This window comes from Monodon monoceros, unplaced genomic scaffold, assembly GCF_005190385.1.
Source record: "Monodon monoceros isolate NGI ecotype Baffin Bay Population unplaced genomic scaffold, NGI_Narwhal_1 Super_Scaffold_18, whole genome shotgun sequence".
Lineage (NCBI taxonomy): Eukaryota > Metazoa > Chordata > Mammalia > Artiodactyla > Monodontidae > Monodon > Monodon monoceros.
This window is the reverse complement of record NW_021703774.1, coordinates 66161039-66188757: the sequence shown is the minus strand read 5'-3', so window position 1 is coordinate 66188757 and position 27719 is coordinate 66161039. Positions and strand designations below refer to the sequence as shown.

General features: G+C 54.0%; 1 protein-coding gene across 2 annotated transcripts; it reads left to right on the top strand.

Moving 5' to 3' along the window:
• VANGL2 (VANGL planar cell polarity protein 2) lies at window positions 1-27593 on the top strand. 2 transcript variants are annotated; one of them, XM_029226958.1, is made up of 8 exons: window positions 1-271; window positions 15217-15477; window positions 15617-15737; window positions 17662-18269; window positions 19061-19197; window positions 19711-19846; window positions 22938-23169; window positions 23979-27593. In XM_029226958.1, exons 2-8 carry the CDS (start codon window positions 15407-15409, stop codon window positions 24237-24239), a joined length of 1566 nt encoding a protein of 521 aa, XP_029082791.1. In that variant the 5' UTR covers window positions 1-271; window positions 15217-15406; the 3' UTR covers window positions 24240-27593. The 2 variants fall into 2 exon arrangements, with proteins under 2 accessions (XP_029082791.1, XP_029082793.1); XM_029226960.1 differs by lacking the exon at window positions 1-271 and adding an exon at window positions 12564-12615.
• Window positions 27594-27719: the final 126 nt, after the last annotated feature.

Sequence of the window (27719 nt, the reverse complement as noted above, 5' to 3'; positions counted from 1 at the left end):
CCCTGATTCCTTGATCCTTGGTCCCGCCATGGGAGCCTAAGCGCCCCGCATTCCCCCCGGCCCCCTGCCCCTGGGGCCCTGAGGGGGAAGAGACTGCGATCTGGGACGGAGAGGGGGCGACCAGACTCAGGAGCCCCCCTCTACACCCCCCCATCGTCCGCGCTGCCCGTCCGGGAGCGCGGAGTTCGTAGCGACCCGGAACGCTGCGGATACAAAGGCGCCGGACCGAGTGGGGCGCCGGCGGAGCCCACCCGGCAGTTCGCAGCGGCTGGTGAGTGCCGGGCCGAAGGGGCGCGGGCAAAGTTTGCAAAAAAAAAAAAAAAAAAGGAAACAGAAAAGGGGACAATCATGCAAGGGGCCAGGGGGTGCCCAGTCCCCCAGCGAGTGGGGTGGCGTATGGGGGAAGGGGGGCGCGGGGTAACCCCCTTCCGGTCCGTTCCCCCACTGCACAGCAGAGTGCCCCCCAACTTTGGGGAAAGGAAGGGGCGCGTGGGGAGGGGGCGGAGCCCGGGCCTGGAGAGCCGGGGACTTTCCTGGGCCCGGGGCCCGGCGCCCGGCGGGGGCCTTAATGTTACCGGGGGAGCCGGTTGAAGTCAAAGGCTGGGAGTGTGTGTTGGAGGTGGGGGGAGAGGCAGTGGAAGGATCGAAATCTGGAGGTGTTGGAAGGCGAGGGTGTTTAGGGGTGCATACACACCTCAGAAGTGTGGGGAGGGCCGGGGGCAGGTATGCGTTGAGCGTGTGATGTGGAGTCTGGGGAGACCCGCCCGAGGAGAGTATAGGGGGTGTTCGTGCAGGTCGAGGATGGGGATGGAGGCCAGAGACCCGGACACTGTGTTATCTATCGGGGCCCAGAGGACAGGCGCCGGCATCCCTCTCTCCACTCATATTTACCCATTTCAGGGGCTGTGGGCTCTGCATTGGTGAGTTTTAAAGGCTTGGTGGAGCATCAGTGTGCATGATTCTTTGTTTTTTTTTGTGTGTGCACCTTGACGTGCTGCGTGTTCCTGCAGGTGGGTTTGGAGATGAAGGTGTTTTTCTGTGCCTGAGTGTGTGTGCACCCAGGGAGGAGCTGACCATGTATCTGTGGTGTGTTTGGATATGTATTTATGGATATACTGTGGGGAAGGGGTGTGTATCTATGTGTGTGAACTGGGTGGGGGTTTATGGGAAAGAGATAGACAGGTACTGAGGAAGGTGGGTGTGGGGCAGAATGGGGCATACCTGGATAGGTGTGTGTGCATCTGTGTACTGGAAAGGGATGCGAGTGAAGGTGTTCTCTTGTGTGTAAAACCTGTGCTGATAGATAAGTACCAGCGTGTGCCTGCCACACCACACACAGGTGGTGTGTGTATTTCTGAGTGTGTATTGGGGGTACTGCCACTTGCCTCTGCAGGCAGATTTTCCTGGCAGAGAGCCCCAAAGGAGGACTGCCTGGAGGATTCTGAGGCTTCTTGGATGGCCCTGCCCTGGTTTTGAGGGTAGTGCCTTAAGTATCTGAGACCTATGGGTGGGAGTGAGTGGGCCATTTTATGAGGTGCCTGTTTTGGACAAGGGTGTGTGTTGTGGGGAATAGGGAACAGGGGTTCAGGTTGTAGTCCTAGAGGAATCTGGGGGATTGGAGGAGTCAGGGAGAAGAAAAAGAGGGACATCCTCTTATTCTACCCTATAGGTAGGGTTCTAGTGCTTGGAGAGGCTACATTCTTGGCTTCCCAGCCCAAGTTCAGCCCCCTCAGGCCACAGTTTTCTTGTAAAGCCATCTTGGAGTTTGCTGTTTCAGAGTCCACAAACTGCCCTGCCTCTAGGATCCTATAGTTCCCGAGGAGTCTGGGATTTTGGTATGGGATGGAGGCCGGAGGAAGGAGAGCCGGGGCGTAACATCTTGGGTTCCCTTCCCAAGGGGAGGGAAGGGGTTGAGAAGGTAGCATGGGAGCTCTGGGGAGGGCAGTGGAGGGTGTTTCTTCAGGAGTGTCTGCAGGTGTGTCTGTGTGGTTTATCACACTTTCTTTTTGCTGGTGAGAAGCATGATTGGGATGGAGCTGTGGTCTGGGACCAGGTTTCAGGGTGAGGAATAGGGGCTGAGCTTGCCAGGAGGACAGTTGTCCCTGTGGTGGGGAAGGGGCAGGCACTCATCCAGGGCTGTACTCACCGTCATGATGGTGCGGTGGGAAGTGGATGTATCTGTCCCCAGAGAAGCAGCATCTACGTTCTCTGTCTCTTTCCCTCTCTCTCTCTCTCTTTCATTCTTTCTCTTTTGGGATGAAGGGAAGGGGCTGGCCATCTTTGGGATGCATGCCTTGTTTGCCCATCTCGCTCTCAGTCATTTTCCTTTTGCTGCCGGAGGTTAGATCGAGGCACCCAGTTTTAGGAGCTGAGGCTGTGAATGCACAGGCCCATTAGGGTCTCTGGGTAATTCCCTAATGGGAGTTCCTAATGGGCATGTGCAATTGGGATGTTCCCTCTTTAGCCCTCAGGGCTCCCCACCTTTCTTAAGCCCCCAGATTAAGAGCAGAAAATGTTGGGACTAGGGGTGGGGCAGAGAAGGAAAAGACTGGATTAAAAAAATGCATGATTGCCCCAAACCTGACACCTATCTGATGGGTAAGGTTCCCAGGGCGAGCGAGGTTCTTGCATCTAGGATGGTATGCTCTGGGGTACCTTCCAGGGTACCTTGTTTGCTCCTGGCCTCTCACTGCATGCATGATGTATTATACTGGTGTGTGTTGGGGGGCTCTTCCAAGGAGGAGAGGACTTGTGGTCAGACATTAGGAAAGGCCGCCTCTGAAAGTACTTCATACTGGAACTAGTGGCCGCGTTGCCCCCTCCTCCCGCATTGTCTTGCTTCTGCCCTCTCTCCCCCTAATTCTTCTGGGGCCGGCCTCTCTGGTGTGCCCCCTCTGCTTCTCTGCTCCTTCGAGATCTGAGGAAGGGCCCCCTTCCCTGTCCCTAGAGCAGGACAGACTTTTATCTGCTTACTTGGTTTCCAAGAGGTCCTTTCAGTTAGAGCGGGATCAACTTGACTTACAGAAGCTTTGTGGGGAACAGTGAAGAGATCTGGGATGCCCCTCATCCCCTGAGTTTGAGGGTCTTCAGTTTTCCTTGGTATTCCTCCCTGAGCAGCTCCCCACACTGTGAGGCCAAAGGGAAGCGTCCAGCAGAGTTGGCTGGAATTAGTACTTAATAGTCTTGTGACATTGGGCAGCTTCTTAAAACCTATCCCTCAGCCTCTTAGATGTCTTAAGACACTATCCTCAAGACTGCCGTGGTGGTCCAGCGGTTAAGACTCTGTGCTCCCAGTGCAGGGGGCCCGGGTTCGATCCCTGGTCAGGGAGCTAGAACCCACATGCCACAACTAAAAGATCCTGCACGCCGCAACAAAGATCCCGCCTGCCGCAACTAAGACCTGGCGCAGCCAAATAAATAAATAAATATTTACAAAAAAAAAAAAAAAAGGCACTATCCTCCCTCCCCAGATTGGGCCTTCCTCCAGGAACCTCTAGTGGCCTCCTTCCCTGGGTTTTAGCCTGCTCTTAAATTATAGTTTGACCATTTCCTAGTTCTGAGACCTCAGATAGAGTAGATAACTTTTGAAGCCTCACCTGTAAAATGGAGTTAATAATAGGCCTTACCTCTTAGGTTTATGAGGATTAAATGAAGTAATATAGAGAGAGTACTTCACACGGTGCCTGGCACTTGGGAAGCCCTCAGTAAACGTTAGCTGGAATGGTTTGGGTTCTGATTGATGATTATTAAAGGAGTGAGTTCTGGGTTGGGGAGGAGAGCTAGGCCTTGGTTCTGCACTTCTTCTGGCAGACCATATTGGGCACTGCCTACTATTTGCCAGGTGCTGTGTGAAGCACAAGGGATGGAGGGGTGAATAAGACTGGCTTTCATAGGGAAAATGTGCATAAACATGCCAATTCACTGTAACCCAGTGAGTAGTATATGGAGGTGTGTTCAGGAGGCCACCGGAACGTGGAGCAAGAGTGCTTGGTCCTGGCATGGGTGTCAGGGAGGGTTCCTGGAGGAGATGTGCCCTTAGTTGGATGTTTTTTAACTGAGATGAAATTCACATCACATGAAATTAGACATTTTAGGGACTTCCCTGGTGGTCCAGTGGTTAAGACTCTGCAAGGGGTGCAGGTTCAATCCCTGGTCGGGAAACTAAGATCCCACATGCCGCGTGGTGTGGGCAAAAAAAAAAAAAAAAATTAGCCATTTTATTATTTATTTATTTATCTATTTGGCCACGCCGTGCAGCTTGTGGGATCTTAGTTCCCTGACTAGGGATCGAACCCGCACCCTCGGCAGTGAAAGTGCGGAATCCTAACCAGTGGACCGCCAGGGAATTCCCTAAAATTAGTCATTTTAAAGTGAACAGTGGCACTTTGTACACCCACAGTGTTGTGCAACTACCACCTCTATCTAAAAACACTTTCATTATCCCCCAAAGGAAACCTGTACCCATTAAGGATACAAGTTAATGTATCCTCCCCATTCCTTACCTCCCAGCCCCTGGCAACCACCAATCTGCATTCTGTCCCTATGGATTTACCTATTCTGATGTTTTATATAAATGGAATTATACAATGTGTGACCTTTTGTCTTGCTTCCTTCACTTAACATAATTTTTTCAAGGTTCATCCACGTTGTAGCATCACACCTCCACTCCTTTTCGTGGCTGAATCATATTCCACTGTGTGGATCAACCTTAGCTGGATTTAAAGGATGAGTTAGGCAGGCAGGGAGGGGCCTGGGGAGGGTGCTGCAGGTAGAGGCTGAGCATGAGCTAGAAGGAACCGGGGGTGCTGGTGAGCCACATGCTGCTGGTGTTATTGGATCTTGAAGTATTAACTGGGGTTTTGGCCTCAGTTTCCCTGCCTATAAAATGAAGTCCTTTGTGGTTGGCTGGGGATGGAGGCATTAGGGAGAGGAGAGGCTGGAATATTTTATTGCCTCTTCTCAGAGTCTGGGTCGCAGATGGGACTTTTTAAAACTTGCTCTTTCTTCCTCTTTCCTGGGCAGCTCCCTCCAGTATGCATCTGCCCTCATCCCTGTGGGTACCCGTCTTCCTGTTTTACTGGGCATTGACTTCCCCTCTCTCTGAATTGACCTGAAATTTCTCTCACGCTCTCCAGGTGGGTATCCCTGTTCATGGGGAGATTTTGGTAGCAGAGGTGAAGGAAAAGGCCTGGGAGTAAATCCTCACACTCGTTCCCCAGCAGCCTTCCCTGTTTTTTTTTTCTTTTTTTGCGGTACGCGGACCTCTCACTGCTGTGGCCTCTCCCGTTGCGGAGCACAGGCTCCGGTCACGCAGGCCCAGTGGCCATGGCTCACCGGCCCAGCCGCTCCACGGCACGTGGGATCCTCCGGGACCTGGGCACGAACCCGCGTCCTCTGCATCGGCAGGCGGACTCTCAACCACTGCGCCACCAGGGAAGCCCTTGGGCAACCTTCTGTCACCTCTTGTCTTGTGATGTGGAGAGAAATGAGGTGGGTCAGGAAGACGTCTCCATCCCTTTCTCCACACTGCTTGGTTCAGAGTAGGAGGCAGAGGCCTTGTGTGGTGGCGCCCTTTGGAAATTAGGTGTTGCTGTGCTTGTCTGATGCCCCTGGCAAGGCTGGTAATTACAGACATGACAGCTGGGAACGGGTTTGGGAGAAGTGGGCTTAGAATCAGCAGAGCTGAGGATTTCCTGGTAATCAGGGTGGGGCAGTGAGAGGGGAGAGTGGGAAGTTCGGGGCTGGAGTGGGTCGGGAGGCTTGGGGCCCCCTTCTCCTGCCACTCCACACACAGCTGAGCTTAGCGCCTGCAGGAGAGAAGGAGGTGATTAGAGCCCAGGCCCTGCCTCACTGTAAATGTGGAAGGAGGAAGGGGAAGAGAGAGGCTGGAGGATCCAGGAGCCCCTGAGGAAAGAGGCAGAGAGTGTGATGAGGGGTTTTGGCTGCTCTCTCAGACCTGGGTGTGGTCTAAGTTAGAGAGGGACCGTCATTTGGGGGCTGGGGCCAGCATTGTAGCCAAAGTGTTGTTTCCATCTTATTCCGGGTGGGGTCTTACTTCTCACAATGAGGTTATGGGAACAGGGAGTGAAGGGGATTGGCTGTGCACCCTCTATAGTAGAAAGAGGTGGAAACTAACATTTTATTGAGCATTTGTTACATGCTTGACTCCGTGATATTCTGTATACATTATTTCTTTGAACGCTCGACCTTCTGAAGTTGGCACAATTATCCCCATTTTACAGATAAGAAAACTGAGGTTTAGAGAGGGCAAGCAACTCATCTAAGATTACATAGCTCCTCAGAGGCTATGCTAGGTCTATCTGATGTCATTTCTCTTCCGTTTCCCAAAGTGCTCTTTCCACCTTTCCCTCCTCTCATTTCATTTAGTTCAGGTTTTGTTCATTATTGCCTTTAATCTCGAACTTGAATAATTCCCCTATCTCCTGAAAAGCAGACATGAGTCCAGATGTCAGCCTGAGGAGTAGAGATCTCTACCCTTGAGGGACGGTGTCAGTCTGCTGGAGGAATGGGGTCTCCTAGGAGGAGCACCTTGTTGTCACAGCCTGGGGCAGGCCTGCCACCTGGGCAGAACATCCCCGGGGGGCTGGCCTGTTCCTGTCTGCTGGGTCACTTCACACGTGGGGGCTCCGGCCACCATAACCCATAGAGTCTTGTTTTGATTGGAAGGGCCTGGCCCTCGTTGTCTGTAGAGTTTTCCAGCAACCCCCTAACAATATCCCTCAGACCCCAGAGAGTTTCACCAGAGAGCTCATGGCTCCCCCAGTCTGGCTAGAAGAGAGAGTGTGTCTGTGTGTGAGGGTCTGGGGCGGGGGCTCTGGTTTTTTAGGGTGAGTGCAGGTACACAGGAACAGGTGCAGAGCCCGAGGTGTGAATGCAGTAACTTGGAAAGCAACCGAGTGTGAACAGAAACACTTATTTTTGTCCCCTGCTTTACTCCAAGATTGGGGTGGCAGATATAAGGGTTGGGGGATGTTGAGGCTCCTCAGAAAGAGTGAAAACCTCAGGTGGTGGGTTTGTCAAGACAGTGGAGGTTGGCTGGTGCTTGGGCCTTTCAGCTGGCTCGGTTTTCCTAGATAAGAACTGGCTGATTTACCAGGTCAGAGGCCCTGGAGTGAAGCAGGAGGAGAAGGTTTTCAGAATGGGGAGACCCAGGGAGAGCCAGGCCTGCCACCCGCACCCCTAGTCACACTGCGTCTTGCACCCTTAGGCCCTCCCTACTGCTTCCCCCACACAAACCGACCTTTGTTGCCAGTGTCCCCACGTCACAGCTCTCCCCGTCCACGTGCAGACCTAAGGTTGGCTGACTCCTCATCCCGAGGAGCTGCTTTCTACTCGCCCCCCCTCCCCCCGAGGCGGGCGCTGGGTGAGCAGGCTTTGAAGGTCTCTTGGGGTCAGGGACAGGTGGGGCCCACCTAGGACAGTCGGCTAAGAAGAGGCGGAGGCATTTTTGTTTTCCGTGAGGGTGGGCATGTGGAGCGCACAGGAGTTGGCCTCTGGGTCAACGTGGCTTGCCCGCCTCCTGTTGTCCACCTTCTCCTGTCCCTGAGGACAACTCAAGGTGCCTATTTTCCTTCTTGGCTCTTCCGCAGCTTACGTGGTGGGCACGTAGGGGCCGGTCCTTTGCCCTAGCTGAGGGAGGAAGAAGCTCAGAGCCTGGTGGGTGGGAATTATGGGGCCTGCTCATTGGTGAAAATTTAACAGAGCATCCAGGCATCTAGAAGCCCCGGTTACCTTCTCCCCAGCTTAGCATCCTGTCTCCCCTCTGGCTTCCACCTGGGACAGATGCCAAAGGGATTACTGGCCCCTTCTACCGAGCACTCCTTCCTCCCGCCCAGTGTTCCTTTCCAGACCGACTGGGAATGGGTCTGGGGGAGGCAGGGAATGCAGCGCTATGGTGTGTGTGCAACATGCGTGTACTTGTGTGCAGTGCGTTGGGGGCAGGGACATTCTGAGAGCCGGGGTGGGGGTGGGTGTGCTGGAGAGAAAGCAGAGCAGGTCTTTACAGAACCTGCCTGGCCAGGGTGGGTGGAGCTGGGCGGGGCAGGCAGGAGCCATTCCAGGTTTCAGAGGGGGAATACGAGGTGTACATGTGTCTGTGTCTGTGCTTAAGTGTGTCTGTGGATTTGGAGGGTCCTCAGTCTCCCCCTCGGCTTTAGATGGAGAGAAATTAAGGAAGTAGGTGGAGAAGGGCTTGGCTGTGGCTTCCCTAGCTCCTTTTCAGTTAGAATGCAAGCTCAGGTATCCTGGCCGGGAGCCCAATCCATGGGCCCTCCCCTGCTGTGCTCCTCGCACTGGGGTCTGGTGGTGAACAGCTGCTCTGGAAGCATAGACTGTCTGCATGACCCAAGCACGGCTCTTCCCCTGCTACTCAGCCCAGTGAGGAGAGGGATCCTGCCCCCTGCCCCAGGGCTCTAAGGAGGGTGAGCTCATGTCTGGGGCCGTCCTGGGAGAGTGCCCGTTAACAGGGCAGGGGCGGGGCTTGGTGCCAGCTTTTGGACATCTGCTTCCGGCTCTTTCCTAGCCCTCAGCCCACTGAGATCCAGCTGTCCTCTCTGGCCTCCTGGACAGCACTGTCACTTAAGGACACAGGGGCCTTTTTCAGGGTACAGGAATGGGGGGGGCAAAATCCCATTTTTGGTCTAGGGCCTGGGGCTGGTCCTGGCCCACTTTGTGCCTTAGTTCTTTTCGTGGTAGGGAGAAATGGGCCTCCTGGGATGCAGGACTCGTCCGTGGCGCAAGGCTGGATGGGAATGAGGAAGGACCACTGAGATCCTCAGTCAGGAGTGGTTGGTGGGTGGAGGCAGAAACCAGCCCTTACAGGGGAAGGGGCTCTTCAGTCTCAACTGTCTCAACAAGCTTAGGCCTGTGTAGTCTCTGTCCCTTTGTCACTGAGGAAGAAGGGGTAGGGCAGGAGCCAGTGAATTCTCTCCTCTCCTCTTATAGTCTTGGCTATTCCAGGAGCCAGAGTCCAGGAGGAGCATGCCTCAGAGTCAACAGTGTTAGTGAGGTCTTTCTAACAATGGAGGCCAGAAAGGGCTACCTCGGATGTAGTACCATGAGCTAGCACCCTTCTTTCTTTGGGCCCTACCTTTTTATCTGTAAAACTTGGGGTTGCACCTGGGAGGCCTCTTCTAGCTTAGTGCTGGGACCTACCGAGAGTCGGGTGGGTCAATCCACTGTCTCCTCCTGTGGTGGTGGGGGGGCGTGGAGAACGATGTGGGCACAGTCAGAGGTTCTGGAACCTCCCTCTCCTCCCTGGGAGCTTGTTAGGTGCTGCATTTTCCTCCCACATCGGACACCTCCTGCCTCTACCAGTGTCTGACAGGGCGGCCTGGATTGAGCACATCCGTGAAACTCAGGGAGTGATGTGGCAAAGAGGAGAAACCAAGTGGGACAGTTAGTTGTGACTTGGAATCTGCTCTCCCTCACACTAGCTGATGTCTTGGCAAGGTGCTTGGTCTCTCTGGGCAGACATCTAGCTCCTTGGATACTGGGCTGGGAGATGGGACTTCTGGTGCCCCCCAGGAGGGTGGGCATCCAGCACTTTGGGTGGAACTCACATTGATATCCTTGGACAGAGGCAGTGGTAGGTGAAGCTTAGGGAGCCATGGGGCTGGGGTCCCACATGTCCACACCTCCCATGATTTGTAGTGGGGAAGAGGGTGCAGGGCACATGCAGTAAGACTTAGGCTCTTGTGTAGGAATCAGAGACCTTTTCAAAAAAATTGAAGTATAGTTGACTTACACTGTTGTGTTAGTTTCAGATGTACAGCACAGTGTTTAAGTATTTTTGAAGATTATAGGAATCAGAGACCTTTAATGGGTAAGGGTCCACAGACTCCTCTGCAGGAAGGGTCTAAAGAGGTGATCATGCCCATTTCCTTGCATCCAGGCAGGACCACCCTTCCCCATCCTGGCCTGAGGAGAGGAAGGCCATTTGTTTAAAAAATGGCCCTATCGGAGCACTGCTCCTGTAGGATGAAAACTTTTGGCTTCCTGTCCTCTTTCTTATCCTCTTCCCCCCTCCAGCTGGAAGTGCATTCTGAAATCCCACACAAGCGCCTTCCGCTGCGCCTCGGGTCTGGAACTCCCAGCCCTGTCCTCGGACGAGGAACTGCAGGCGCCCTTTCTGGGTGCATGTTTGTGTTCTGTCCCCTCCCCACCTTCTTCTCTACCTGGTTGCCCTGCTCCCACAGTTCCTTCCCCCAGCCCGATCTGGGTCCTGTCTCTGCCTCCTTTCCCCACCCCAGGCCTGAAAGGAGCTGGGACCGGGTGGTGGGATAGCCCCGGGCTAGAGCAGCAGGGGGAGGTGGTGACCACAGCCGCCTGCCGTCTGGTCATTGGTCCTCAGCACGCGCCTCGCGTGGGGCTGCCTGCGTCTGTGTCCGAGGCCTTGTCTGCCTAGGCTGCTCCTCTGAGTGGGGCAGTGGGGAAGGGGCTAGTCTTGGTCTGACTTTTGGCCAACACAAACCCCTCCGATGCCTCCCACCCCACCCAGGGCCTTACTCCCTCTGCCTGTTGCCGGGTTTTGAGTGTATTTTTTCCAGAGGCCTCTGATTGTTTCCTGAAGAAACCCGATCCCAGAGCTCATACAAAAGCTGGGGCCGCCAGAGGAGAAACCCCATTCTCTCCCCCTCTGTCCCTACCCCCCCCACCTCCATAACCTCTCTCGCTTGGGATGCTGGGTATGGGTTCCAGGACCTGGCTGCCATCACCTAGGCAACAGGGGGCTTTGGTTGCCATGGTGATCAATGTGGGAGAAGCTGGGCAGCAGGGACAAAAGCCCCCACATTTCCCCCCCCCCAGCCCTCCTCCCAGTCCTCTTGGGATGATACTGAGACACATTCCATTAATTTTATTTCTGAAAGGCCTTTGGAGGGGAGAAGGGTCTCCTTTTTGTGACGGCCTCTCTCTTCCCTCCCACTCTCCTCTCTGGCCAACCCCAGATAATCCATGGTTGGTTTGAGCAGGGGACCGGGTGAGTGTGTTTGTGTGTCTGGGGTGGGGTGGGGGCAAGGTGAAAAGCAATGGAACACATTCCCTTTTACAGTCTCCCACCCCCCAAACCAGGGCACTCCCTGCCCTGCAGCAAGTCCGGACTTCCCTCCCAGTCCTGTCATGCCTCCCACATTTCCACTTGTTGATCTCATCCAGCGATCCCCTCCCCCACTCTCTTCCCTGGGAACGCTGCCCACCCGGGAGACCCTCCAAACCCCTGATTCCTGCGACCGATTAAACAAGGGGAACTTCTGCCCTTCTCTTTGCTCACCTCCCATCCTTCCCCACAGCCTCTCCAGTGCTTGGATTAGTTCCCTGGGGTATTTGAGGGGACAGCAGGCAAGGGCCTCAGAAATTGGGTTCATTTTTGGCCCCTCTCTTTGGTAGGGGAGGAAGGAGCATGTTTTGGTGCTTTCTGGGCACCTTGAGTTGGGTTGGTAGGGGTGGGAGAAGCAGGCCAGGGGAGCTGGGTTTATGTTGGGTCTTTAATAAGTAGCTGCGAGGAAGGTAGGGAGCTTTAGGCCAGGGCAGCTTAGAACAAAGGGTTGGGAGGGGACTGGCACCCTTGTCTGGTTTGAAATTTATCTGTAGGGGAAGTACAATGGCATCAGCTTCCCCCCTGGGTGTGTTTGAAGTGGTGGTTCTGGTCTGGTCTGGTGTGTGTGTGTGTGTGTGTGTGTGTGCGCGCGCATGTGTGTGTGTGTGTGTGTGACTTTAGTTGTACAAGCAGCAGGATTTATTTATACCACCTCCTTCCCAGGTCTCAGAGGAAGTATCTGGGGATTAGAGTAGGAATGATCCTGAAGCCAGAGTGTATTAATTGCTTAACTTATTACTTGCTGAGCAGTTTATTAAAGTACTTCTTTTACCCCCAGGATACGTACAGCAACCGCACGAGGTGTGTATCATTTTCCCTATTTTACCAATGAGCCTACCAGGCTGCCAAGCACAGAGAAGTTAAGTAACTTGCGCATGGTCACACAGCTCATCAGTGGGACAGTTAGGCTTGGAATTCAGACACTTGGCTGCAAATCTCAGGCTCTTTTTGCTGTTGGCTCTGGCAGACATGAGAATTCAGGCTGGGGAGATGGAGAGTCTGGGTTCTGGTGTCTCTGTCTGGACTGGAGTCCATGGCAGTTCTTTTCATCTTTATTTCTCCACCTGTCTCACTCTGTAACCCAGTTCTCTTTGAACCTCCTGGTGAAATTCAGTTTTTAGGAGGATGACTAGAAAGAATAAGCTGAACCACAGCAAGAGAGCTGCAGGTGATGTATCTGAACTGTATCAGGGACTAGACCAGTAGAATGGGTTCTTGGGGGAGACGGGGTAGTGGAGCCCAACATGTAATTTACAGACAGGGAGATGAACAGGGCCTTGTTTGTAGCAAAGGTTTTTAGAAAGGTTTAGGGTGGGTTAAGATCCTGTGTCTCTGTTTTCCTAAGTATGTTTCTGTCACACACTTGCCTTGACATGGGGCTATTGACAGACATCACTAGGCCGTGGAGTGCCTCCACATAACTCTGTTAGGAGGATAAATGAATGGATTTAGCATTGATTTCACCTCCCTACAGTCGTTGCAGTTTCCCTGAGAGTCAGGTGGGTATTAGTTACTTTCTATCTGCCCATGGGAAGGTGGTAGATACAAATATGTATCAATCATAGTTCTTATTCTCAAGTTACTGATGGTTCAGTTCAGTTGGAGAAAAGTTAACAACTACATAAAGCAAATTAACGTAACTGACCTCTGGCAGCACCTGGCTGATTTTATTCCTACCTTGGAACACTCTAATTCTTGGCTGCATGACAGCCCACTCTTCTGGCTTCCAGGCTCCTCTGGCCTTGCCTTCTCAGTCCCTTTGCCTGATCCCTTTCCTCGGACACGTTTACATATTGGAGTTCTCAGGGACCCCCTATTTAACCCTCTCCCTGGGTGATCTCATCCATTCCCTTAACCTTGCACACCATCCATACCTCTAGCTCAGACTCTTTTCTGAGTCCAGCTCCTCTGACACCAGCTGCCTGTTCCACAGCCTGTCTCACAGCCATGAACTCAGCACACTGGAAACTGAACTCACCAACTTCCTCCCCGGTCTTCCCACCTAATAATGGCGCGACCACCTACTCTCTTGCTCAGGCCAGAGATCTTGACGTTCCCCTCCCCCTCACGCAGTCCAATTAAGTCATGTTGGTCCTACCACCAACATATGTCGCAAAAGTGACTATTTCCCATCTCCTCTGCTGCTCTGCCCCATCCAAGCCTCACCACTGTAGTTGCTTTTTTGTTTTTCAATTTTAATTTTATTTATTTATTTTTGGCTGCGTTGGGTCTTCGTTGCTGCATGCGGGCTTTCTCTCGTTGCCGTGAGCGAGGGCCACTCTTCATTGCGGTGTGCAGGCTTCTCACTGCGGTGGCCTCTTTTGTTGTGGAGCGTGGGCTCCAGGCATGCGGGCCTCAGCAGTTGTGGCACACGGGCTCAGTAACGGTGGCTTGCGGGCTCTAGAGCACAGGCTCGGTAGTTGTGGCTCGCGTGCTCTAGAGCGCAGGCTCAGGAGCTGTGGCGCACGGGCCTAGTTGCTCCGCGGCATGTGGGATCTTATCTGACCAGGGATCGAACCTGTGTCCCCTGCATTGGCAGGCAGACTCCTATCCACTGTGCCACGAGGTTAAGCCCAGTAGTCGCTTCTTTACTCATCTCCCTACTTCTGCTTTCTCCTCTTTCCAATCCATACCTGCATAGCTAAAACCCTTTGCAGGCTTCCCATGAGCTCTTCCCCTGACCCATGGAGTTTGCAATAACCCGGCCCCCGGCCACCTCTTCAGCCTCACCTTCCACTGCCCTCTCCCTTCCGCAGCTCCGGCTCCACTGGTCCACCCAACTCTGCTGCCTTTGGCCTTCCACGGGGGATTCCAAGCTCTGCAGGCTTTTCCCTCCACTCTGCCTGCTTAACTCCTGTGCTCTTTCAGGCTTGGCTGTTGCTTTCTGGAACCACTCAGTTCAAACGAGCCCTGCTGCCCAGACTTGCCTGTCATACTGTCCTCGTTATTCTCCTTTCATCACTGATGTAGTTAGTCGTTTATACTCACCTGTTTACTTGTTTAGCGTGCACCTGCCCCACTAGATTGTGAACTCAGGGTCTTTTCACCACTGTACCCAGGGCCTAGCAGGGTACATGGTTCCTAGAAGGAGCCTAAGCAAGAGCTGATGACTCAGTGAGTGAAGGTAGGAAATGACTGCTCAGTGCACAGGGATGATGATGGTGGGGTCGGGGTTGGAGGGGAAGATGTAACATTGGGTGCTAGGGGAGGTGGGGGCTTTCGTGAGGGGAGCAGGGGCTGCGCTCTGAGGAATGAGCAGGATTTGGTTGAGAGTGAGAGAGGAGGCGAGAAGGAGAGGTCCTTCTCCCTCCAGAATTAGAAGGTGAAAGTATAGAAGAAAGATGCTGCCCCTCGGCCCACAGATAGCCAGATAAGCTCATGACCTTGCCTAGTTCAGGATGTTAGGTTGTCAGAGAATGATTTCTACTCGCCTTTTCCTCCTGCCCCCCACCACGTGATCCGTAGTTTCTATTCCTTACCCCCGCTTTGTGCGTACACACAAGCACACACACGCACACACACACAGCCTCAGGGGGAGCCTCCAACTTGACCTGGCAGTAACTATGGGTGTGTTTGCCGTAGATGCTGGGGAGCGGATGCCAAGAGAAGCAGCCACAGGCAGTCCCCTGTGGGCACACTCAGAACTTATGAGCGGGAGGAGATGAGGGGAGAGAAGGAGAGGCTTGGGGTAGCCTCTGGGCAGAGCTAGCTGCCTCCTGCTATGGTCTCCACTGGTCCAACCAGTTGGCCTGGCCAGAACCTGCCTTCTCCAAGTCTTAGTTTTCCTGGCTGAGAATAGGAAAGCATTGCCTGGTTCTCCCCTGCAGGGGGGTCCAGTGTTGGGTCATTCTGGGTGGCCTTTGCTGGCCCTCTTCCCCCACCCCTGTGCCCTGGGCACAGTCTGGGGGTGCTCTTTCTAGGAGGCAGGGCAGGAGGAACTGGGCCCACTGGACAGAGCAGGAAGCTGGGTGCAGTATTCTCGGGCAGTGGCAAGGCTGCCCTGAGCTTCCCGCAGCCGCCTCTTGGGGATGGCCTTCCTCTCCACTCTGACCCCACGGAAAGCTCCAGCTCCCCCCTAACCAGCTGCTTCCTCTCCTCAGGAGGGCCGCTTGATTTTCTCTGAGACCAGCCCACCCGTCCAGCAAAATAGAGTCCCTCAGGGTGACGGTTGATTTTCTAAAGGTGCCCCTTGGCCTGAAGAAGTCGGTGCTAAAGGAGGTGGCAGTGGGGCCCCCCAAAAGGTCCCAGCCTGTGACCCTGGAGCGCTACAAGGCGCGGCGTTCAGACGCCATGGACACCGAGTCCCAGTACTCAGGGTATTCCTACAAGTCTGGCCACTCCCGCAGCTCCCGCAAGCACAGGTGGGTGTGCGTGGGGCGTGACGCAGGTGGGGGGGAGGGGTGGAAGCATGCACAGGGGTGGTGGACTGGGGGTGGCTGCGGAGAAACCCGGGTCCTCCCCTTGACCTCCTGTGCCTCTTCCCCTGGCCTCCTGCTGCAGGGACCGTCGGGACCGACACCGCTCTAAGAGCCGAGACGGGAGCCGTGGGGACAAGTCGGTGACGATCCAGGCTCCAGGGGAGCCCCTGCTGGACAATGAGTCCACGAGAGGGGATGAGCGGGTGAGCGTCAGGGGGATGAGGTCTAGGCCAGGTGTTTTCCAGACTGATCCTTGGAGAAGTTAGAGGTCCATGAGAAAGGGGAAGGGCCTAGAAACCTGGTGTCTTCCGACAGAGACCAGATCAGGGAGGGCATCTTGTGTCATACTTCTGCCAAGTGTCCCAAGCCAGGACCTTGTTTCAGTAGAATGCAGTAGAATTTCAGTAGAATTCAGAGATCCCTTTGGAAGCAGCAGCCTCTTTCGTCTTTATGACCCATGTGACTTGGGCTGTGTAATGGGAATCGCCTGGCTCCTCTGGGCTCAGGCCCGCCAGTTAGGGGGTTGGGAATCTGGAGTGGGAGGGGCTGGGGGTGTGGCAGCCTTGAGTTCTCCTCGAGCCTAAAGGCATGGGCACTCCAGCGCTCTCTGGTGTCGGACTCTAGAATAGCACCTCTGGTCTTAGGGTAGGTGGGAGGAGTCGATGGAGAAAGGGGAGGGAGAAGAAGTGAGCCTGGAGAGACGGAGGAGGTTCTGCAAGAGAGTTCTCTGGGACAGGGCTGAGCAGGTCGCTCCTGGTCTAGCCTCTCTGGCCCACTGTGTGCACCTGGCAGGGAGGTCAGGGAGCAGAACCCAGTGCTGGCAGAAGGCAGAGGCAGGATTTGAGTTGACTGTGAGGTTGTCCATGTCTCATTCCTCCTTTTCTTTCTTCTTGGGAGCATCTTAGGGGGCTGGAGACTTCACAGGACATCTCTGTGACTGACACTGGGGATTCCTGGGTCTTGGGAGCAGATCACTACCTGAGGGAAATGTTCTTTTTCTCTCTTTCCCAATCCCATCTTCTCCCAGAGACCTGGCCTCCTGGCCTTCTGAATTCTTGAAATGACCCTGAGACCTGATCAGCTCCTGTTGTTGACGATTCCCCAGGCCCTTGATGCTTGGAACGCCTAGGCAGTGTGACTGAGGGTCATATTAGGTTCCCCTGAGCTGAGAGCAGGCAGCGCCTCCACTTTTCATCTTCTGGTCAGACTCTTCTCCTTTCCTCGGGGAGGAGATTCTTCCACCCCCTAGTCGCTGACCCTGCCAGGCAGTCTCCTACACTCCCCATTCTGTGTCTCTGTCCTGTAGCCTGAATCCCCTGGGTGTCAAAATGTGACTCCATATTCCCAGACTGTCCACGAGTTAAGGGTGTAGGCACGGATGACCACTGGTGGCCTTGGGGCTCCTCTGAGGGATGGCATCCAGCCCCTGCAGAGAAACAGCTTGAGTGGACCACACTCAGAAGGGCACCAGGGGACCTCAGCCTGTCCACCCACTTGCCTCCGGGAACAGGCAGCCCCTGTGTGGTGGGCATTCAGATGGCCCAATAGAGCCAGCCAGGCGGACCAGAAACCCAGAGTGGCCCCGAGTCCACACTGCGTCTCACATGCCCCTCATTAGTCACTCACCTTCCCCAACCCTTCCTCCCGGTGTCCTCTTCTCTTCACCATGCTGCCTTTGTCAGGTCACTCCCTTAACTAGAAACCTTGAGTGGCTCTCCGTACTTGGAGGATAGGTACCTGTTGCTTATCCTGGCCTTGCAGGTGGGCTGCTCGAGCCTGCCCGCTTTGCCTGGAGAGTCTGACCTCGGATCCCAGTCTCTGGCTGAGCGGCTCCCTGGCATCTGTCTTTTACCCTCTGCTCTGAGGGTACATGGGTAGTTTTTTGCTGTCTGGCTGATGGCATGAAGCTCCCACAGGGCCCAGGTCTCAGATGTCCCATCTCTGCAGAGGCCAGGCTTGGGCATGCCATGGAGCTCAGTAAATACTTTGATGGCCGCATGTTTGTTGATTACCTTCTTTTCCCCTCTCCCTGCTTTGCTCTCTATTTTCTCTCCGCTCACCTTTTCTCCTGTGTCCCTGCCTCCTCCTCCTCCTCTCCCCACATTGCTGCGGCCCCTCCTGATGCAGGATGACAACTGGGGGGAGACGACCACAGTAGTAACGGGCACTTCGGAGCACAGCATCTCCCATGATGACCTCACGCGCATCGCCAAGGACATGGAGGACAGCGTCCCGCTGGACTGCTCCCGGCACCTGGGCGTGGCGGCGGGGGCCACGCTGGCCCTGCTGTCTTTCCTCACGCCACTGGCTTTCCTGCTGCTGCCCCCACTGCTGTGGCGGGAGGAGCTGGAGCCGTGCGGGACGGCCTGCGAGGGCCTCTTCATCTCCGTGGCCTTCAAGCTGCTCATCCTGCTGTTGGGCAGCTGGGCCCTGTTCTTCCGCCGGCCCAAGGCCTCTCTGCCCCGTGTCTTCGTGCTGCGTGCCCTGCTCATGGTACTCGTCTTCCTGCTTGTTGTCTCCTACTGGCTCTTCTACGGCGTGCGCATCCTGGACGCCCGCGAGCGTAGCTACCAGGGCGTGGTGCAGTTTGCCGTGTCGCTGGTAGATGCCCTGCTCTTCGTGCACTACCTGGCCGTGGTCCTCCTGGAGCTGCGCCAGCTCCAGCCTCAGTTCACGCTCAAGGTCGTGCGCTCCACCGACGGGGCCAGCCGGTTCTACAACGTGGGCCATCTCAGGTATGGGCGCGTCGGGGCAGGCAGACGGGCCTGGGGAGGAGGCTGAGAGGACCGTAGGGTAGGAGGGTGTGATGGTGGGGCTGGAAGGGACGGGTTAGGAGGGCTGTGTGGGACGGAGTTGCGTACTCCGCACATCCTAGGTTTTCAACAGTGTTTGTCAGGCTAAGGGTCCTGGAGCAGGTAAGGCGGGAGTCAGGAGTTGGGAGTGAATAGATGAACAGACAGTTAGAGATCGGGGATCTTAGAGAGGGATGGACCAAAGAGGATAAAGGTTTGGGGCATGAACAGGGGCTTTTTGGAATCATGTTTCTAGCTCTTTCTTGGAGGCACAGCCTCTTGAGGGCACTCCGTCAGTGGTCACAGAGATGAGCTGGCCAGAGGAGGGACTCCCCCCCAGAGGAGAAGATAATGAGGAGAGTTCTTCAGCCCCCCTAAACTTGTGGGCAGGATGCCCGCCCTGGCCATCCAGAGTATCAATAGCACCCCCTGGTCCTACAGGGAATCTTGAGGGGAGAATGATGGAGGGGAGGAAGTGATCCTTGGCTGGGGACCCTGGCCCAATGCCCTTTCTCCCCTGGGCTTCAGCACGGCAGGGAAGGACTGGCAGGCCCAGCCCTGGGGAAGGCTTGGGAGCCTGGTAAGTAGACCTCAGGCCCTGAGCCAGGCTCCTTGGAAGCAGCTTGTCCCTGCCCTCTGTCCTCTCCTGCCCTGCCAACCTGCCCTGATGTGTCCCTCCCCCTGCGCCCCTTGTCTGTCCGTTCTCCCTCCCCCTCCTGCCGTGTCCCCCACAGCATCCAGCGCGTGGCAGTGTGGATCCTGGAGAAGTATTACCATGACTTCCCTGTCTACAACCCTGCCCTCCTCAACCTGCCCAAGTCCGTCCTGGCCAAGAAAGTGTCTGGCTTCAAGGTGTATTCCCTCGGAGAGGGTGAGCGGCCCTGCTCCTCGGCCTCCTGGTCTCCTCCCAAGCAGGATTCCCAAGTTCCTGCCTCCTGTTTCTCTTTCCCCCTTCTTCCCTTGCTTTCTCCTTTCCCCAGCCCGTGTCCCAGCCCCTTCTGTTCTGTCATTTCCCTTAACTCCAGGTGGCTGGTCTTAGCTGCTGACTCTACTTGCTGTCCCTTTATGCTATGGTGCGTCCCCTTAATCTGGCTCCTCTGCGTCTGCTCATCAGCCCTGGTCCTAAGCCCTCGCTCTCTGAGCCCCAGAACCTCCTGCACTGGGGAGGAACATGTGCGGGACTCCTGCCCTCTGGTGCCTTCCTTGTTGCTTTCCTGTGGGCCTCTCCCAGACGCGGCCAGGAGGGTTGGGAACGGGAGGCATTGCTGGGGGGTGGACACAGCTTCCTCTGGATGCGTCAGGTTGCTGGCTCCAGACTTCCTGGAGCGAGAAAGGAGGCCACGCTCTGAAGTGGCCATCCCCTCTCTCTCCTGCTCCTGTGCAGAAAACAGCACCAACAACTCCACGGGCCAGTCCCGGGCTGTGATTGCAGCAGCGGCCCGGAGGCGGGACAACAGCCACAACGAGTACTACTACGAGGAGGCCGAGCATGAGCGGAGGGTGCGCAAGAGGAGGGCCAGGTGGGTCCCTGGGGGAGGAGGGGTTGCTGGGGGCTGTTGGGTGTGGGTAGGCTGGGGAGAGGAAGACCATCGGCTTCTGTAACTGCTGATGATATGGGTGGGGTGTGTGCATTCGCTTTCTGTTGCTGCCTTAATAAATCACCATGAACGCGGTGCTGCAAACACCCCACACTGATTGTCTCACAGCCCCATGGGTCAGGCACGGGTGAGCTGGACCCTCCACTCAGGGCTCATGGGCTGAAATCAAGATGACTCTCGTTTGAGCCTGAGTCCCCTTCCAAGCTCACTGGTTGTTGGCAGAATCAGTTCCTTGTCACCTGGACCCATAGGCAGTTCACCTTTTCCTCCGGGCCAGCAAGACCAGGTCTGTCTCTGACTTCTGCCACCAGCCAGAGAAAACTCTGCTCTTAAAGGGCTCATGTGATGAGACCAGACCTGTCAGGATAATCTCCTTATTTTAAAGTCAACTGACTCAGCACTTTCATTGCATCTGCAAAACGTACCAAGATTATTGGTTTTGTTTTTGTTTTTTGCGGTACGCGGGTCTGTCACTGTTGTGGCCTCTCCCGTTGCGGAGCACAGGCTCCGGACGCGCAGGCCCAGCGGCCATGACTCACGGGCCCAGCCGCTCCGCGGCATGTGGGATCCTCCCGGACCGGGGCACAAACCCGTGTCCCCTGCATCGGCAGGCGGACTCTCAACCACTGCGCCACCAGGGAAGCCCAGTACCGAGATTATTGGATAACCAGGGGATGGGCATCTGATGGAAGTGGACGGGGCATTTGAATTCTGCCTACACAGTGGAGCAGGGACTATTAAAGGATATGAGCCTCCCTGGCAATGGCAGAGATTGAGGCTAGACTAGCCCTCCTTCCAGTAGATCTTGTAGGCTTGCTCAGCAGATGGTACATTTTTACCTGCAAAAAAATACCATATGCTAACACATATATATGGAAACCAAAAAAAAAAAAAAAAAAGGTCATGAAGAACCTAGGGGCAGGACGGGAATAAAGACGCAGACCTACTAGGGAATGGACTTGAGGACGCAGGGAGGGGGAAGGGTAAGCTGTGACAAAGTGAGAGAGAGGCATGGACATATATACACTACCAAATGTAAAACCGATAGCTAGTGGGAAGCAGCCGAATAGCACAGGGAGATCAGCCTGGTGCTTTGTGACCACCTAGAGGGGTGGGATAAGGAGGGTGGGAGGGAGGGAGACGCAAGAGGGAAGAGATATGGGAGCATATGTATATGTATAACTGATTCACTTTGTTATAAAGCAGAAACTAACACACCCTTGTAAAACAATTATACTCCAATAAAGACGTTAAAAAATTAAATAAATAAAATAAAATAATATCCATTTATTTCCCGGGGGAAAAAAAAATGAGGTTCTAGTGCCCATATCTTGGTAAATTCTTAAACGCTGTCCTCACTTCTCCTTTTTTCCTGTTCACATTGTTATGTGAATGCTAGTTGTGCCTGAAGATTCTTTCTTGGTGCTTACTGTTTGCCAGGGCCCACCTTGGTCTGTTGGGCTTTCCACGGAGGAGGAGCAGAGGGTCATGGAACTCTGCCCTTCCTCCCACATGATCTCCAGACTTCCAGGGAGAAAGGTAGCCCTGACCCTGTTCTTACACGAGGCTGTAGTAGACTGAAGGTCAGCAGCTCCGTTTCTGTGACATTCCAGCAAGTCTCCAGTTGTCTCAGAAAAGGCCCTCGTGGGAAGGAAACCGGAGATGTTCCCTTCCTCCTCTACCTTTGCCCTGACTAGGGTCTTTGGACCTCCTGTTCTGCCACCACCATAGAGGACGCTTGCCTTCCCCGTTCCCTTGGTTGTAACTAGGAGAAAACTGTTTCCCTTGGTTCAGATCCTGAGTCAAAAGGATCTTTTCAAAAGAAACTTTACTGAGACACTTGGGGGAAGCAAAAGAATAAACAGAGACATGGTAGACTTACCCAGATGCACACGTTTACTTAGCCCAGAATCCCATCCTAGGCTGCTTGAAGTCCCCAGGTTCCTGGGTTTCCGGATACTGGTATTGTTTTGTATGTCGTCTCTATGCTTTTAATGTAAATTGGCTTCTTTTCCCTGCTTCCCCCTTAACAGTATATTTTTGAGATTCACCCTTGTCTGTATATCTGGTTTGTTGCATCTCATCACTGCAGAGTACTCAGAGAAATCTTCCACCATCCTGACCAATATTTGGATGACGGTCATCTTCCTAATTTTTTCCATTTTGATGAATAAGTAGTGTGTTATTAACATTTTAATTCTCTGATTACTATCCAGTGACTACTTCATCTCTTTTTCAGTCTTTCAGGTCTCTTACGAATTATTTGTTCACTCCTTTGCCCATTTTCTATGCTGTTCTTACCTCTTCCTTCTTGATTTGCAGCATATATTTTGCATTACCTCTGCCCACCCCAGGTGTTAGTTAATGTTGCCCATGCTGTCCTGGTTGAATAGACATCTGTCATTTTGATGTAGTTATAGCTATTAATTTTTCACCCACTGAAGTGTGATTTGGCGGGTCTTAAGAAGGCTTTTTCTAGGGTTTGATCCATAGTTGTCTCTCTGGGTTTGACACTAGATTGTCCCCCTTGGGTCCCTGGGCTGAGCTCACTGAACACTACAGCTGTTTCCTATCCCTAGGGGGGAAAGACCCTCCCCATCTACCCAGCTGCACACATGCATGTTCACATGCACACACACAGCCCCCAAAGCCTGGTTCTTTTTTTTTTTTTTTTTTTTGCGGTACGCGGGCCTCTCACTGTTGTGGCCTCTCCCGTTGCGGAGCACAGGCCCCGGACGCGCAGGCTCAGCGGCCATGGCTCACGGGCCCAGCCGCTCCGCGGCATGTGGGACCTTCCCGGACCGGGGCATGAACCCGTGTCCCCTGCATCGGCAGGTGGACTCTCAACCACTGCGCCACCAGGGAAGCCCCAAAGCCTGGTTCTTGACTCCAGTTGGGTGCGTATTGCTTCAGGGAGAGCACAAAAGCCTGACCTCGCTCAGGCTGCTGGAGGGCTGAAGCTGGGGGGAAGATGAGAGGTTGGCGCCTGGTCCATACTCCTCATGTCCCCCAGGCTTGTGGTGGCCGTGGAGGAGGCCTTCACTCACATTAAGCGGCTGCAGGAAGAGGAGCAGAAGAACCCCAGGGAGGTGATGGACCCACGGGAGGCAGCCCAGGCCATCTTCGCATCCATGGCCCGTGCCATGCAGAAGTACCTTCGCACCACCAAGCAGCAGCCTTACCACACCATGGAGAGCATCCTGCAGCACCTTGAGTTCTGCATCACTCACGACATGACACCCAAGGTAGGCCCATTCTGCCCCCGGCATCCTTCCTCTTTCCCCAGTTCTGGCCCCTTCCTTTCCACTTCCTTCTCCCTTATTCTCTCACCTCCTTCCGTACCCTCCATCCCTCTCTCTCTCATCTCTACCTCTGTATAGTCTCTTCTCTCATCCGTACTCCATCCACTCCATCTCTGCATGGGGTAAAATTCTTACGTGGTGAGGAGAACAGGGAGTTTCAGGACCATTTTGGGAATGGTTGAGACCTATTTCTCATCTCTGTAGGGGTTCCGGAATTTTCAGATCCAAACTCCCACCTTTACCTCCCTCACCTCCAGAAGATGTTCTTTGCACTGTGCTCTTTTTGAGCCATTCCCACCCTTCAGCTCTACGGCCAACTTCCTAGACTTGCATCCCCTGAGCCATCTTTGGGGAACAGGTGATTAAACATGTTGCACTTTAACTGTGACACCCCTAGCTTTCTGCTGGTGCAGCCCTGCTGGACGTTACCCATACGAGCAGAAGGGAGAAGAAGGAAGGACGAGGGAGGGCTTGCCCAGGTCATAGCAGGTGCCAGGGATGAGGGGTCAGGAGAGCTGAGTCCCAGCCCCGACCCTACTGAGCCATATCACCTCCGTGTGCTCCCGACCCCTCACTGATAAACTAGGGTCTGAGGCACATGATCTCAGGCCCTTTCCTGCTCTGACATTCTGAGATCGTTTGCGGAGGGTGAGCCTGGGGACATCTTGGGGGTCTTTGGAAGCTGTACCCCCCGAGGGGTAAAGGAGGGTGGGAGGGAGAACTTCCTGTGAAGTCCCTTCTCCCTTCCTCAGGCCTTCCTGGAGCGGTACCTGGCGGCTGGACCCACCATCCAGTACCACAAGGAACGCTGGCTGGCCAAACAGTGGACACTGGTGAGCGAGGAGCCGGTGACCAACGGGCTCAAGGATGGCATCGTTTTCCTCTTGAAACGCCAGGACTTCAGCCTGGTGGTCAGCACCAAGAAGGTCCCATTCTTCAAACTCTCCGAGGAATTTGTGGACCCCAAGTCGCACAAGTTTGTCATGAGGCTGCAGTCTGAGACCTCGGTGTGACTGTGCAACAGCAGGGGGAGTGGGAGACGCGGGGGGCTCCTGAGGGTGGTGGGGGCGTGGCCCTCAGGCCCTGCCACGTTCCTGCCACCTTCTTCCTCTTGCTCTAGTTTTTTTTTTCTACTTGAATTAACCACCCCCCCCACCTGTCTCCTCCCCTCTTCCTTATTTACCCTCTGTGAACCTGGAGAGACCATCCTTCTGTCAACAGTACCTGGGAAATTCCCTCTCCTTCTCCCACCCCCCTCACTTTTGTATCACTCCCGGCCCTGCAGGAACCAGTGCCTCTCTCCCTCTCCTTTCCCCGGGTGACAGTCTCTTCTGAAAGGGCACAGGGCCCACCTGAGCCCCACTCTCGAACCCAGGTTCTTATAAGCAGTTCTATCCAGCGGCCCCCAAAAGGGTTTCTCTGGGGGGCTCCGATCTGACTCCAGAGAGCCACGGTGCCAAACTCCTGAGCAGCACTACCTGCGGCCTCCTGGCGGCAGGTGGATCTGCTCCCCCTGCCCGCTCACCCCAAGCTGGAGTTCTTGGGCAAGGATCCTCCTGCGTCCTCCTACACAGCCCCAGAGTCCGGGGCCTCCCTGCCAGGGTTATTTGCTTCCAGCTGTTTGAGCCTCTCTCCCCCATCCACACATATTCAGAGCAAGGGAAGATCCCATCCTTTACCCTGACATGTCTACCTTCCATTTCTGATTTGTGTGGTCACGTGTGACCACAGGCAAACTGAGATGGAAACCCTCTGTGACCACTTTTCCTGGGCCCTGGGGGACAGACAGTACCTTTCTTCCAAGGGGTCTTTCCTGTGCAGCCCCTGGGGTAAGGTCAGGAGAGAGCCCCGTGAACATCGCTGACCCCTACCCTCTGAACTTCCTTCACCTCTGTTCCCACCATGGTAGGATGGGTCTCCCCCTTCCCAGTGAAGGATGCCACGTAGACTCCTATACAGAATTAGTGGCTTGCAGACCCTGACCCACCCTGGTGATCTCAGCCAAATGTTTTTCTTTCCTTCACCAGCCACCCCCAGTCTTGCTGTCTCTTCTCTCGGCTCCAGAGACCTGTTGCCTCATCTCTTTTTTGGGGGGAGCCAGCAGCCCCTCCTTATCCCCTGCCTTAAGTCCACTTCTTTGCCTCAGGGGTCTCTTTTCCTTGGCCGGCCAGGGTCCCCCCCTGTTCCCTCACTGCCTGGTTTTCTGGGCTCTGGTCTCCCTCTGTATTGGGGTGAGGGACCAAGATTGCTGCCCTTGATGGGTACTTAGCCCCTCACCCCATTTAGCTTCCGGAGTCTTTGCACCCAATCTGAATTCTTGAGCAAAATTTGCTGGCCTTCTAATACTTACTTTCACTGTAAATCTGAGCCTTTAAATCAGACACCCTTAAATTATGTAGTTTTAGCCAAGGGGAATAGAACTAAGAAGTACTCACATACCTCCAGCCAGCACCCATGTTGGGGAGCATTCTGGTGACTGGGCTGGAGCAGTCCCCTGGGCCAGTCCTCAGAATAACTCACAATGCCCCCTTATAAGCCCGTCTTTCCCCTGGAAAACCCATTGGTTCTTGCCTTGCAGATTGCACCCTGGGATAAGATCACAGTTGATCTCTTACCAGGGAGTCTTCTTCTCTGTGTAGTGGCAGCCCTGGGCATGATGGAGCCTGGGGATTGTTTCTCCTGCTGTCCTTTCTGAAAAAGCACATCTTTCCACACACCACTTACTAGAGAAGGGTTCTTCGGCCAGTGCTTACCTTGTCTGCACTTGGGTGGATTATGGGGCTGACCTAGGCAGCGCCTGGAGGTCAGCCTTGGGCTGGGGCTGTGGGTTTGGGGATAAGCCTGAGTGAGATACATCCTGTCCTGGGGGTCCTGGGAAGGTATTTTTTCCTTCTCTTCAAAGACCTGGTTTCAGAGGAGTCCCTTCTTGGTCACATTTCTAAATACCTCACTATCCTGGAAAATGGGGCCTGGATGGTGATTGGGGTCACTGCCTTTGTGGGCAGGAGTGGGATGTGGTGTGGTTTGAGGAGGAGTTGGGGTGGGGAGAGGGCAAGTATTTGGGATCAGAGTCGCTGCCCTAGGTTAGGGGCGGGGGAATGTTTATTTTAAGAACCTGCCATGTTTTTAATCACTGTGATTTTTTTCATTCCCTTTTCCTAAAACAAAAAGACATTTCTTCCCCCCGACTCTCTCTCTAAGCACTAAGGGCTGTGACTGAGAATGGTAGTGTTTTGGTCCTTTGCGTCAGAACTGTGGTATCTTTGTGTTCTTTGATTATTGTTATTATTATTTTTTGAAATGTCAGGATGAATTGTCAAGTGTATGGCTGTGTTTGTCTTTTGCTTCTCCTATATGGGAAGTTGTCTTCATGCTGTGAACTGCTGTGGGGTGTGCAGCTGACTCAGTCCCTCTGAGCAGTGTCCCCCACTTTGCCTGTCCCAACACATGCTGGATTTGCTCATTCTTCCCCCGTGGGGGTGTTGCCCACCCATTATCACCCGTGCCCCATATGCCACCATCAGGGATGCTGTGGCTGGGTCTCTCCAGTGCTCTTTTCTCTGACTACATGGCATCCTAGCTCATCCCCACCACACCTCCCAGACCTTCCTTTACACCACCTTGGAAGGCTGGTCCTCCTTCCCTCCACACCAGGATGCTGTGCCTCAGTCCTTCACCTACCTCGCCACTCTGCCGCCGTCCCGATTTGTCCCTTTCTCTTAAACTACTCTTCATTCTCTCTCTTTCTATTCTTGTTTATTTCCCTTCAGCTTCTCCTTTTTTCTTCCCACCCCCCTACATTTCAGCCCTTACCTTTTCACTTCCCCATCCCCTCCTCAGTCCTGTTGCAAACCCCGACACAATAACTGTCACGAGAGATTGGGATCCTTTCTCATCTGAAACGTTTGTTTCCCAGAGTTTGTGCTTCTCTTCTTCTCTGTTGGGCCCGGATGAGCTCCCTTGCCCCTCTGTGGTGTCTGTCAGTCTGTCTTCTTTTTCCTCTGCCCTCCGCATGGGGCAGCATCTGCTGATGGATTCAGTCCTGGTGTGTGATTGTTGTGATTTGTTCTTCTGTGTGTGAAAGGAAGAGGAATTTTTGAGTTCCTTCCAAGTGAGATTGTATATGTAGAATTTTCCACTGTTGGATCTAGATTTTTTTTTTCCTTTTTTTGGGTTACAGAGCTGAGACCTTGTGCATGCATGTAGAAAATTGTAAAATGTAAATTCTTTTTTTTAATATATAAAAAGCTTGTTTTTACAGTTTGCAGTGGATCTAAACATTATGACAATTTTAGGGATTTTTTTTCTTAAACATAGGAACTAAAACTGTACAAATTTTTTTAATATAAAATAAAGACATTTGACTTTTGTGGGGGCATTCTGTTGTTTTCTTCTTTTTTTTTACAGAAGTAAAAAGAGCCAAAGAGGGTCAGGAAAGAGTGAATGTATGCTCCTTGTTAGGGAGTGGGTGGGCCAGGAGGGGGCAGTGTGAG

Bases quoted from the DNA above. Each gene is read 5' to 3' on its own strand.
- VANGL2 (XM_029226958.1), top strand. From the start codon at position 15,407: ATGGACACCGAGTCCCAGTACTCAGGGTATTCCTACAAGTCTGGCCAC. The intron at 18,270-19,060 runs GTATGGGCGCGT...TGTCCCCCACAG, and splicing joins TACAACGTGGGCCATCTCAG to CATCCAGCGCGTGGCAGTGT. The intron at 19,198-19,710 runs GTGAGCGGCCCT...GCTCCTGTGCAG, and splicing joins GGTGTATTCCCTCGGAGAGG to AAAACAGCACCAACAACTCC.